At 50.4% G+C, this 12,040-nt stretch overlaps 2 protein-coding genes across 3 annotated transcripts; one reads left to right on the plus strand and one right to left on the minus strand.

The window, feature by feature from the left end:
* Positions 1-859: 859 nt before the first annotated feature.
* Positions 860-6,703, minus strand: ACAD8 (acyl-CoA dehydrogenase family member 8). The gene is made up of 11 exons (XM_080357946.1): positions 6,578-6,703; positions 5,394-5,494; positions 4,867-5,036; positions 4,330-4,439; positions 4,056-4,132; positions 3,661-3,798; positions 3,157-3,292; positions 2,957-3,054; positions 2,607-2,759; positions 1,569-1,671; positions 860-1,119 (listed from the first exon to the last, which is right to left on the minus strand). The coding sequence occupies exons 1-11, from the start codon at positions 6,651-6,653 to the stop codon at positions 1,067-1,069; spliced, it is 1,215 nt and encodes a 404-aa protein (XP_080214072.1). The 5' UTR covers positions 6,654-6,703; the 3' UTR covers positions 860-1,066.
* An 11-nt stretch (positions 6,704-6,714) lies between these two features.
* Positions 6,715-12,031, plus strand: THYN1 (thymocyte nuclear protein 1). Of its 2 annotated transcripts, XM_080357948.1 has the most exons (8): positions 6,722-6,884; positions 7,453-7,536; positions 8,463-8,692; positions 9,148-9,216; positions 9,906-9,998; positions 10,672-10,767; positions 11,403-11,553; positions 11,655-11,836. In XM_080357948.1, the coding sequence occupies exons 2-8, from the start codon at positions 7,494-7,496 to the stop codon at positions 11,699-11,701; spliced, it is 729 nt and encodes a 242-aa protein (XP_080214074.1). In that variant the 5' UTR covers positions 6,722-6,884; positions 7,453-7,493; the 3' UTR covers positions 11,702-11,836. The 2 variants fall into 2 exon arrangements, with proteins under 2 accessions (XP_080214073.1, XP_080214074.1); XM_080357947.1 differs by having other exon boundaries at positions 6,715-6,884; positions 11,403-12,031.
* Positions 12,032-12,040: the final 9 nt, after the last annotated feature.

The following is a 12,040-nucleotide window of genomic DNA, read 5'->3' on the forward strand; positions in this document are numbered from 1 at the left end:
GGCGCCTCCCATTGGCTGCCCGCCGCCGCCCCCCGCCCTCTCCACATCGCTGGCGGCTCCCATTGGCCGCTGGCGGTGCCCGTCATGAGGCAGCGGGGCGGGCCCGGCCTCCCCACGGCGGGGACCCCAGGGGGGACCCCACGATCGGTGCCCGGGTGGGGACAGCGCCGAGACCCCTCACCGGGGCCATTACCGCCGCCTCGCTGAGGGAACGGCTGGCAGCGCGGCAGCAGCGGCCGCCAAGGCCTGTCCCCTCAGGGCCGCTGGTTAGACACCGAAATACCACAGAGGAAAATGATCACAACTCCCGCCGCTCTCGGTGAAGTGGCCGCCGGGGCTTTATTGATTCCAAATTAGCTGAATTTACCGGTGCGCTTGGTCATTTTACAGGGCGGGGAGCAGTGATGTGGGGCAGCAGGGTTAAATGTTTCTGCGCAGGACCTTAGTGTTTTATTTACACCTCTGTACGGTGTGAGATCAGGTGGGAACAGGGAGAACAACAATCAGTATATTAGCAGAGGTGTGGCGGGAACAGAGAAGAGCTGCTGGATAAACCCAAGGATAAAACCATCCTGCTCCTCGGGTAAAACCCACTGCGCCCTGCAGTTGTGTGTCCCAGGGGCGCGATTAGAGCCCAGGATGAGTTTCAAACAGAAACTAGTTCCATCGACGTAAAGATTTCACTGATAGAGGATGAAACCTCCAGGCTGAGGCTGCTTAAAGTCCCCATGTCAGTCCTGACTCAGCAGGGATGACCAACAGCGCTGGTGTTTCAGGGAAGGGTGGGTGCCGAGCAGCCCGCCAGCGACATTTGGAGACAGAGGCTTGTTATTTGCAACTCTGATTTATGTCTTCAGGCTACACAATACAGGCAGCTCTGCCAGGCACAGGGCGCAGCTGTGGCAGCATGTGGGTGACATCCAGCTGCCATCCCAAGGCAGAAAGATTGTTTTCCACCGGGGTGTCCCCCTCTCGATCCTGGGGAGAGAGCTGGTGAACGGGGGAGGGAAATAGATCGAGCTGTAACAGACCAAGGGATTTTAAGGCTGGAGATTAACTCCCGGATTCAGCCCTGGAGCAGGTTCCTGGCCACAATCATCCTCATCACCTCATTGGTACCTGCAGCAGGACGAGGATGCAAAAGACAATTAGGAGATGGTCCAATTCTTCCCCCAGTGAAAGCAATGAGACTCTGTCCCTGATCTGCAGTCTCCAGTACAGAAAAGCTTTTCCCACCAACTGAGGCGGCATTTGGGAGGCACTGGGCCAAAATACAACTGCCGAGTGCCAACACATTGCTTGGAAAAGGCTTCAGAGTGCTAGATGCTGGTCCTGCTTTTTGTTTGGGCATCGAGAGGACGTGGGCACCAGGCATCAAGCAGAACTGGATATATACCAACATCTCAGTTCTCTGCTTTTCTATTTAACACGCAGAAAGACGCTAGACCCGTCTGGTATTGGAAAGAGTGTGTCCCTTATCAGGTACCCTTTTGGTAGGTGAAGGGATTTCAGAGCCTGTTCTCTCCTGGCTTCCCTGCCAAGTCACTGGTAATAAAAGTGTCCTTTACCTTCCAGGATCTGGTGGACTCTGACATCTCGCACAAACTGCTGCACGGCATAATCCTTCAGGTAGCCGTAGCCCCCGTGCATCTGCAGGGCCTGGTTACAGATCTAAGAAGACAACATCGCTGGTGAAGTGACTCACGTGGTGTTGAGGACAAGTCAGTGACAGAAGTCGGTAAGAACCCAGGAACGCCGGGCTCATTTTTTTTTCTGATCACCTAATCTCTTAATAAAGTGTGGCAAGACATCAAGGTGCTCTCAGTCCCCATCAGCGCTGCTCTCAACGCTATCACCTTACCTAAGTGCTGTTTCACATTAATGGCATGTTTACCTGAACGTGATAGCATAGAAATACCCAGGAAACACTTTGCTTAACTAAGGCAATTTTTGCTGCATTTCCACGGTGCTGCTGATGCAAAAAGCAAAACGGCAGATCACCATCTAGTGGTCAGTCAGCCAAGGAATCTGCTCAGGGCTCTGGTTTCATCTGAAACATGACTCCATGTGTCACTATCTGTCAACTTGGGACATAAAACATAATAAATAGCAAAAATGCGGAGTGCTAAGAAAATAAGCTAGTGTCTAAATGACACTGATCTAGGAGGCGTCAAGGTGCAAATTTCCTTTTCCTTTCTTTTCCTCCCTTCTTGCTTTCTCTTTTTAGGGACATTTTGTGATACCATTTTATTTTTCAATGGTCTAGGAAAGATCACTGGCTACCTAGGAGCAATCTGCCTCCAACATATTATCCTTTGAAAATAAAAGTGCTGTACTCTCTGTGCTGTCTCCCTACTTGGTCCCCTGGAAAATAGTGTAGAAAGCACTGGAAACCAGGAGGCCCACACTGCGGAGAGGCTGATCCTGCAGCCTCCACAGGGTGCAGAATCCTTTCCTGGAAAACATCCTGGTCCTAAAATGAGTCTTCCGGTTCAATGGATGTGCTTGGGTCTGGCTCCCTACGGTGCCAAACTTTTTAATGACATTCTGGGTACCAAGAGGGGTCTCCCAGCAAGTAGTTCCGAACTGAAGTCTGAGTAACGTACCGCAAAGCACTCATCGGTGACAAAGAGCTTGGCCATGGAGCACAGCACGGCCGCGTCCTCCCGTCCCTCCTGCAGCGCCCGCGCCGCGTTGCGAACCATGAGCCGCGCTGCCACCAGGCGCGTCGCCATCTCCGCCAGCCCAAACTGCAGGTACTGCCAGCAGGAGAGGGGAAAATTAGGCCAGCGTCTTTGGATGGTCCTGCACCACATTGCCACCACCCTCGGGCAGGTGTCAGGCCTGACACGCTTTCCTTCTCAGGAAAAGCATGTTCCTGACTTCTCCCCTGTGGAGTGAGTGATGGGACTGCTGGCCAGGATCAGAAAGAGCACAGATCCAAGGGAGAGGTTACCTGGTTGTTTGCCAGGGGTTCCCCAAACTGTTTGCGGACAGTGAGATGTTCCTGAGCCAGAAGAACGCAGGCATGAGCAGCTCCTAATGAACAAGAAGCTGGTGGGAGAAGCCAAGGACACAGAATGAATATGAAGCAAATGCAGACGGGCGACAAGATGATCCTGCTCTCCTCCCTTTGCTCTCAGCCATCTTTCTTACCAATGTTTATCCTGCCTCCATTCAGTCCCTTCATGGCAATGCTGAAGCCCTGCCCTTCAGCTCCCAGCCGGTTGCCAACAGGGACGGCGCAGTCCTCGAAGATCACAGCCCGAGTTGGCTGGGAATTCCAGCCTACCTGGGGAAAAACGGAGCACGTTGCAGACCGCCTGAGGAGCAGCACAGCAGAAAGCCACCCAGCCTGCTCTCAGCCCCTCGCTCTCATTGCTAAACTGCCACAGAGCGCTTGTGGTCTACGTGGTTTGTCTTAGTGTGCTGAGTTGGAAACTGCAATGCGTGTTTTTGAGAAGAGGCACAGATCCAACAAACCTCGATGTTCCTGAGATTAAAATCCTTCACTTACCAAAGGGACAGGTATTAAGCAAACTTCACCACACCTGGGACTCCAGTCCCATCCAAGAAGAGATCCCTAATGCTTTACACAGACTAGCATGTCTGTCCTGCGCTTCCCTCGAGCACACAGCAAGTGAAAAGCAAACCTCTTACCTTCCTCTCTTTCTTGCCAAAGCTGAGCCCCGGTGTCCCCTTCTCCAGCACCAGGCAGGAGATGCCCTTGGGGCCGGGACCTCCTGTGCGACACATGACCACGTACACATCGGTGTCACCTCCGCCACTGATGAAGGCCTGCAGAAGGGCACAAGAAGAAAGGGATGGTTTCTGTATGCTAACCATGAGCCTGCAGCAGCAGCTGGGGTACAAAGCCACGAGGTATTTAGAGACCCAAACTGTTCTAAGCTCTGGTGAACGCTCTGCAGAGCCGGTCCTACCTTGGGAGAACACACAGAGATGAGGAAACGGTAGGAAATTGAAAGGACGGTGAGACCCAGGCCCCCTTGTGCATGCAGTGCTGTCCAGCTGCTTTAGGAGGAGCAAAGAGGTACCTTGGAGCCGTTCAGGACGTAGGTGTCCCCTGTCCGCTGAGCTGAGGTGAGCAGGGAAGCTGCATCACTTCCACTTCCTGCAGGAGGGAAGGAAGCAGCCAGTGAAGCAGCAGGTCCAGAGCCTACAAAACCTCACACCCCTTCCAAAATCCCCAGTGATTACACAAAAGAACATGGAAACAAACTTTTTACCTCCAGCTCAGTGCCACATTCCCATCCAGTTAAACTTTGTTAGGAGTGAGGGAAGGGAGATTTCTTGGTTGAGGATGCTCACCTGGCTCGGTCAGGCAGTAAGAAGCAAATTTTTCCATGCTACAGAGCGATGGGCAAAACCTGCGCCTCTGTTCCTCATTGCCAAAGGTGTCGATCATCCAAACACACATGCTGGAGCAGGAGAGAAGGAGCAGCATTACAGGAGGTGAACACAGCCCTGGGAGGAAGGCGGGTCCTATGAGAACATCCCTGGCTGAACAGAGGAACAAAGCTCCAAAAACACCAAGGTGTGAAAGCATATTGCTCCCAGCAGTTTACTATCTATAGGCAGCTAAAGCGGAAAAGCAGGCAACAAAATCCAGGCCTTAATCCCACCTTGCATGCCACAAGGCTAAAATTACTTCTTGGTGGCATCTCAGTGTTTGTAGCCTCTTTGTTTACTGCCATCAAATGATCTCACAGGGACGTGTCTGCGTGGGGTCCCTACTGTAAATAATAAGCAGCACCAGAAGATCTGTCTCCAGCTGGGTTTAGAGCCCACAGAACAAGGGTGTTTTCCAGCCCGGCTGACACCTTCCGCCCCTCCGCACACACTCACTTGTGGATGCTCATATAAGCAGTGGTGCTGGTGCATCCTGTCGATAAAGCTTCAAAGATTATGGACGTATCAAGTCGTGACAACCCAGAGCCACCGACGTCTGGTTTCACGTAGATCCCACCGAATCCCAGCTGCGCTGCCTTCCTCATTGTTTCCACGGGGAATATTTCCTATTGGGATGGGCAGAGACAGCACAAATGAATATTCACAGTCAATTCAATCCCAATATTCAAACTCTTTTGTTACATGTGAGCTACTGAGTCCAGTCCCAAACTGCTGCAGAGTGTAAGTTAATCAGGTGGGTTAAAGAAGAGGTGGCTACCTAGACAGATACATGCCATCTTCAGGAGTAAATTCAGGTGTCAGATGGCTGAACTGCCTGGCTAGGAGAACTTCAAGGAATTTCTGATGGCTTTCCACCCCAGCTACAGCAACAGCTTCAAAGAGAATCTCTACGGATGGCATCACAGCACCAAGGAGCTATTGCAGGAGCCCCTGGGATGAGACCCCTCGTGAGGCTGCCGTACCTTTTCGTCCCACTCTGCCATGTGAGGAGCCATCTCCTTGGCAGCAAAATCAAGGGCAACTTTCTGGAATTCCTTCTGCTCCTCAGTCAGGCCGACGGATGCTGGAAAAGCAGGAAGAGATCAGAATGTGCGTCTGTTGTGGGAAGGCAAGCGCTACCACCCCTCCTGTACCCAAACAATTACAAAGTGGCCCATAACTCACAGGGTCTCTGCAGAAGAGACCATTTCTCTGTTTCTCAGGGCCACCACGATCATTTGCGCATAGATCCAACAGTGTTTTGTTAGTTCCTCTCCTCAAATTCGTAGGGATGCTGCTGTTGTCTGAAATGTGGTTACAATTAACCGTGGAAGCAATTCAGCTGGGCAGCATTGGGGAATCCCATGGGAGGGGTTTGGCTGGGACACAACTGTTCTGGTCACCAGAGACATCAGGAGCTGGCTTCCATCAGGAGGTACTTCCATTGCAGAATAACCCGCTTAGAAACAGGTACAGCCCGCCTGGTCTGTCCCCCATTGAGTGCTCCACTGAGTCTTTTTGGGATATTCCAGCTGAAAAGCTGGGAAGCTCTAGCAAAGGTACAGGGAATGGGGACATGGAATCTTGTGTCCAGCTGTGGCCCCTCAGTTCCAGCAGGACAGGGAGAGAGTCCAGCAGAGAGTCCAGCGCAGCCACCAAGATGCTGCAGGGAGTGGAGCATCTCCCGTGTGAGGAAAGGCTGAGGGAGCTGGGGCTCTGGAGCTGGACAAGAGGACACTGAGGGGGGACTCATTCCTGGAGATCAAGATGGAAAGGGGCAGTGTCAGGAGGATGGAGCCAGGCTCTGCTGGTGACAACCAGGGACAGGACAAGGGGCAATGGGTGCAAACTGGAACACAGGAGGTTCCAGTGAAAGAGGAGAAGCAACTTGTTGGGGTGAGGGTGGCAGAGCCTGGCCCAGGCTGCCCAGGGGGTTGTGGAGTCTCCTTCTGTGCAGACATTCCAACCCGCCTGGACACCTTCCTGTGTAACCTCAGGTGGGTGTTCCTGCTCCATGGGGGGATTGGACCGGATGATCTTCCGAGGTCCCTTCCAACCCCTGACATTCTGTGATGTGGGGCCAGGAGGCCCCATGTCCCCGACGGGCTCCCCCCGCCTTCCCGCGGGGATCCCCGCGGGCCCCGCTCCCCGCCGTGCGGCTCCTTACGGTCGATGCAGGCGGCGATCCCCCGCCGGCCCGCCGGGCTCCCCCGCCGCAGCAGCCGGGCCGCTCTCCACGCCATGGCGGGGCCGGCCCAGAGCCGTTCCCGGTCCCCGGGGCCGCTGGGAGCTGTAGTCCTGCCCCCGGTACCTCCCGTTCGCGCGGTGGCTGCGGGGAAGGAGGCGAGTCCGCGGGCCGGGCTGGAGTTTTTGCATAACGGTCACACGCTTCCGACTGCTCCGCTCGTCGTGCGCGGAGCCCAGAGCATCCTTGTCCCCTGCCCGAGGCGGAGGGGCTGCGGAGGCCACAGCCGGTGAGCGGGGGCTTGGCGTGGGTGGGAGGGACGGGGGGAGCTTGGCACAGAGGGTGGAAAAGTTGATGCCAGCCGCCCTGGCCAGCTCAGAGCCGAATACAAATCCAACGGGCTGCTGACAGGAGGGGCCGGGGGGTGCGCAGCCAGCTTGCCGCCTTCCCCAAGGGCCTTTGCACGCAGAATCTCTGCAAGCAACAAGCTGAGCCGCGCACCCCCGGTGGGAGGCTGGGCTGAGCGCTGGGGACAAGCTGCTCTCCCCTTCTCCAAAGCTCAGCTTCCTCTTGCGCAGCTCGGCTAAAGCCCCGAGCGCCTTCGGGACTGTTCTCCAACAGCTGCACCAAAAAGCAGCCCCCCTCCTGCTGGTGTCCGTCAGAGCGCCTGCCCCCACGCCAAGGGTGCGGCTCTCAACCAGTGCCAGCGTTCGCACTCCTAGAGGAAACGGCCGAGCCCAAGGAAGAACATTTATTTACTTTCCACTTACTGTACAGCTTTTACAGTCTCAGATATCTTTGCTTTTTTTTTCAGCCTGCCTCAATATGTAATAATTCCTCCTTCTTCTCTCATTCAGGTGCTTCTCAGTGAATAGAAGATAATTCAAAGAGACCAGAGATGCCTTGGCCGAGCAGAAAGAGGGACAAAGGAGCGGTAGCAGGTCTGTGCTGACATCCTAATTTAGCATCTCTTGCTTAAGGTTCCAAGCTATATCGAAACTACAGTCATCTTAACCGTCTGTCTCTCAAAGCCGCATGTCTTACAGACAGCATTTCCTCTGTAAAAAGGTGCTGAGCATCCATGTGTGACTGAGACAAGCGGCAGGAAGCTGATATAGTACCATCTGAAAAAATAGATATATATATTAAAATATATATATACATACAAAAAAATACAAAAAACCCCCACATCAACATTAAAAAATAAGGCAAAAACCTTGCACTTGAAGCAACATCATATGGTGTTTCAGGTGTATGATGAACAAATTGCACAGTGGGCTCACCTGTGCCACTCATCTGCTTAATCAGCTCCAGCTGACAACCATCTTCTTACCCTTTAGTCACTTAATAATTATGTTTTGCTGTCTGGGTCCTAGACAAACAGAGATAGCCACCCCCTCTGAACAGGTAGCATAGTGGAAGCTTAATCTAAGGTTTCCAGCTACTGCAGCAATTAAAATATCTTGCTTTGCTGCTGAACTCTCCTCTTATTCACTAGACTCACCTAAATCAACTTGGTTACCTGCAGTTGATTTCTCAGTCATCAAAATGAAACTACACTTCATGTGAGCAACATGGCCTGTCCTGGCTTTTTAATGATCGAGTATGACTATTAAGCTATGCCTGTGCACATGACACACAAAAAAATATGTCCTTATTTCAGGTGCCAACTAGAAATATTCAGATACACTGGTGCGTAATGCTACTACCTTACACATAGCATGTGGGGTGCACCAAACTTCTGCTGCAGTCAAATACCAGTACGTGAAACTAGCCTGGATGACTAAAAATGTTTCAGCACCCATCTCTGTCAGAAACAAAACCATTTTTGTTTAAATGCTCCTTTTTTGATGTTGTTTCTTTTAAGATAAAAAGGAGCCTGATGCTAAAATTGCCAAAACCGAGGAGGAGACTCCAGATAAGGAGGAAGAGGAGAAGTCCACAAAACCTCCAGCTGGGAGTTCCAAGTCTGGATGGAAGAACTGGAAGAAGACAAAAGAATCTGACTCCGGTGGGGAGGAAAGCAAGATAACGTATTGTCACTGGCTTCTGAAATCGGAACCAGAGAGCAGGCTCGAGAAGGGAGTGGATGTGAAAGTAAGCACTGACACCATCCTTACTCGGCGAAGTACAGAAGTAGTTTCACTACTATCCAGAGCGTTAGTGCCTGAACGCCTAGTAATAGGACAAAACAATTCAGATTGTTTGCAATATTAACACTATTGTGTCTTCTCAAAACCCACCTGTCTTCCTGAAAAGAGAAAGATAATGTTATTCTTTTACAGGGTGACAAACTTGGGGTTTGATAATGTAATGCAAGAGGAAATCAGGCCCTCAGGATGCTTAGCTGTTGGTAGCAGGGGCAGCATCTATTTCAGACTTTGCACTGCTGCAGTGTTCCTCCTTTGTGAAAGCTTTTCTTTAGCCCCTGTGGGAACCAAAAAAATCGTGTCAAGTTTGTACTACAATTGAAGGAGCTCCTGGGAACGAATATTTAGGCACAATGTAGACAATGACCTGAGCTCAATCTCTATTTTCATTCCATTTGGCAGTTCAGCATTGATGACTTGAAAGCTCAGCCCAACCAGACAACCCATTGGGATGGAGTAAGAAACTACCAGGTAAGGAGCACATGTCAAAGGTGGAGTCACTGAAACAGCACTAGAAAAAAGGTGGCTCTCCCCACAGGTAACTTGCTCCCTTTGCCTGCGGGATTTCCCTGTGAGGCACTCTGCCTGATTTTTATAAGTGCATTTTGTCAGGAGTCAAAACTCCCGCTTAATTGCCTCTAGGTCAAAGGGGCATTCAGGCTGTGTAATATTCTGTCAAATAATCCAGTTTGTCTTTAGCTTAGACCAGCCTTTATTTCTCTTGACACCTTTTAGCAAGTCTGTACTTACCCAAATACTGTGGCTTGGCAGTGTACAGCTTTCTATTCCACGCCTCTCTGCAAAGGAAATCCACATGTGCTTCCCCTACAATGTAGGATCCCTTTCCTATATATGCTTCCTTCTCATACATGATATGCTCTGCTGCTGACAATTAACTTGAGTCTTCTGCTATCCCTGAACGAGGGTGGCTGAGCTGTTAAATTCCCACATACTTTCCAACAAACGGCATCTTGCTCTTTAGCCTTGTTTTTGCTTCATTTCCTTGCAGCATAAAACATCTGCACAACTGCTGCAGGAAACCTTATGAGTAGCTCTGAAGCACATACACCTCTCCTGTTAGCTCTTGTTCCGAGCTGTTTGTAATGAAACCCGGAGAGCTTGATACAAATTGCTCCAAGTCTCTTGTTTACATCCAACAGGCGAGGAATTTCCTGAGAGCCATGAAACTTGGGCAGCAGGCCTTCTTCTACCACAGCAACTGTAAAGAGCCCGGCGTTGTGGGCATCGTCAAGGTGAGTGCATCTTTCCCGTTCTGTGTTTCAAGGCGGGTGGAAAAAGCAGCAATTGGTGGGTTATTGAACAGCTCATTAGTCCTACTTATGCCTCGGTGTCTAAGGAGTGTGAAAGTCTAATCAGAGCGGCGAATGAGCCCAGGGCATCCTGGCTCAACAGTGCAGATCACAGCAGGGCTCGCTCAGGCGTCTTTCCCCAGAGAAGTGGAACCAAACTGCTGCTGTCCCGCTGACATTTCATGGTGCTTCCAGCCAAGTCCAGTGTTGTTCCACACTCTGATTAAAATCCGATTCACTAAATTCTAGCCAGCTGAGCCTGCAAGGCAGTAATATAAAACCTAGGATGCAGAGAAGCTTTTTCTTTAAGAGGAGAACTGGTCACAAAGACTATTATCATCAACCCAGTTTTCCTCTGTTGCATGTGCTCCTTCCACATCGTTCACTGAAGAGGTGACGATGCTTCTTTAACAGCCACACTGTTCTGCAGTGCTTCAACCAAAGAAATGTAAAGGAAGGAAATGTATCAGAAGAGAGTTCAGCAAGGCTGATTTTTGCATCAGGATTATTCCTTATTTTTAGCCACAGCTTTCCCAAGGGCACTTCATACCCTTTGCTGACAGCAGTTTTTAACTGATGGGAACTTGTCTCACATTCTTCTCCTGTTCTGCTTCAGATCGTAAAGGAGGCATACCCTGATCATACACAGTTTGATCAGAAGGATCCTCATTATGATTCCACCAGCAGAAAAGAGAACCCTAAATGGTCCATGGTAATGTAGTAAACTAAATACAGCTCTTTCAAGCTCTGTGTGCAAGCCAAGTAAAGGTAGAAGCTTTTATGCATCATATTGCATGTCTTCTTAAGCTTCTGTCCTGGCATAGCTACTTTTTTCTCTCTCAAGAGAAAACCCAATTCTGATTGTTTTCTCTACCTTTTCCCCCATCTCTTCCAGAAAGCTGCCAAAATGTATCTCCCTAAGCTTTCACACCTTACATGGATGCAAAACTGACCTCCACGCATGGCAGAATTCTGGGTTAGGAAAGAGACTGAACATCTTTTAATACCATTCTCAGTCTACAGCAAACAATCCTGTAGTTCTGAGGCACACTAAATTAGAGGGCAGTTGCTGTTCACAGGCTGCCTACATCCCACATCTTAATTTTGTATTGTCCATGACAACAAGAACGTATGTTGCTAGTGCACAGTGCTAAGATTCATGTAAATGATCACCTGCCAGAAGTATCTGCAGGTTCTTTTAGCCCTGGGCAAAGAGAAGCTCCCATACCATTATATGCATCAGTCATTTGCTTCATTTTAACATCTTTATCCCTGCAAAGATCTGTGTGCCATCTGGAGGCTATATCCTTCTCCAACCGTGCCCCTTTGCTGCCCGTCACTTCCCAGGTGGATGTCCAGTTCGTGCGGATGACAAAACGTTTCATCCCCCTCTCCGAAATCAAGGCTCACCACCTGGCACACAAAGCAGATGGAGGGCCCCTAAAGAACATGATGCTTTTCACAAGGCAACGTCTTTCCATCCAACCACTGACACAAGGTAAGGACCTTCTCCGGACTCCTGCTGCTGTGAGTCAGCCCTCGCTCAGAGAACTTGGAAGTTCCAGTTATGGCTTTTTCTTCCTTACCTTTTCAACACAGAGGAATTTGATTTTGTCTTGGGCCTGGAAGAGGAAAAGCCACATTAAGAAACCAAGAGCAGCACAGCTTCTACCCAGCCTGCTGATGCCTCCTCCGAAACCAGCGTCATTCTTAAGTTTACTTGCTCAATCACAGCACCAAGAACCTGCCCGCACACGATTTGCAGCTCTACGTCCCTTATTCTGACATACTGTTATTTTTGCTTATTTTTAAATAAAGCCTTTTAGAATGAATTGCAGCTACTCCCTTTTTAATAGTGGAAAAATCTGCAATTTATCTCTTGAAGGACAAAACAGGTACATCCTCCTTGAGGATGTTTACTGCAGGATCCAGTGCAGTTCTATGTACTGCAGAGGAGCATCTTTCTTCAGAAAGGTATCACTAAG

The sequence above is a fragment of the Nesoenas mayeri genome (genome assembly GCF_963082525.1).
Source record: "Nesoenas mayeri genome assembly, chromosome: 22".
Taxonomy (NCBI): domain Eukaryota; kingdom Metazoa; phylum Chordata; class Aves; order Columbiformes; family Columbidae; genus Nesoenas; species Nesoenas mayeri.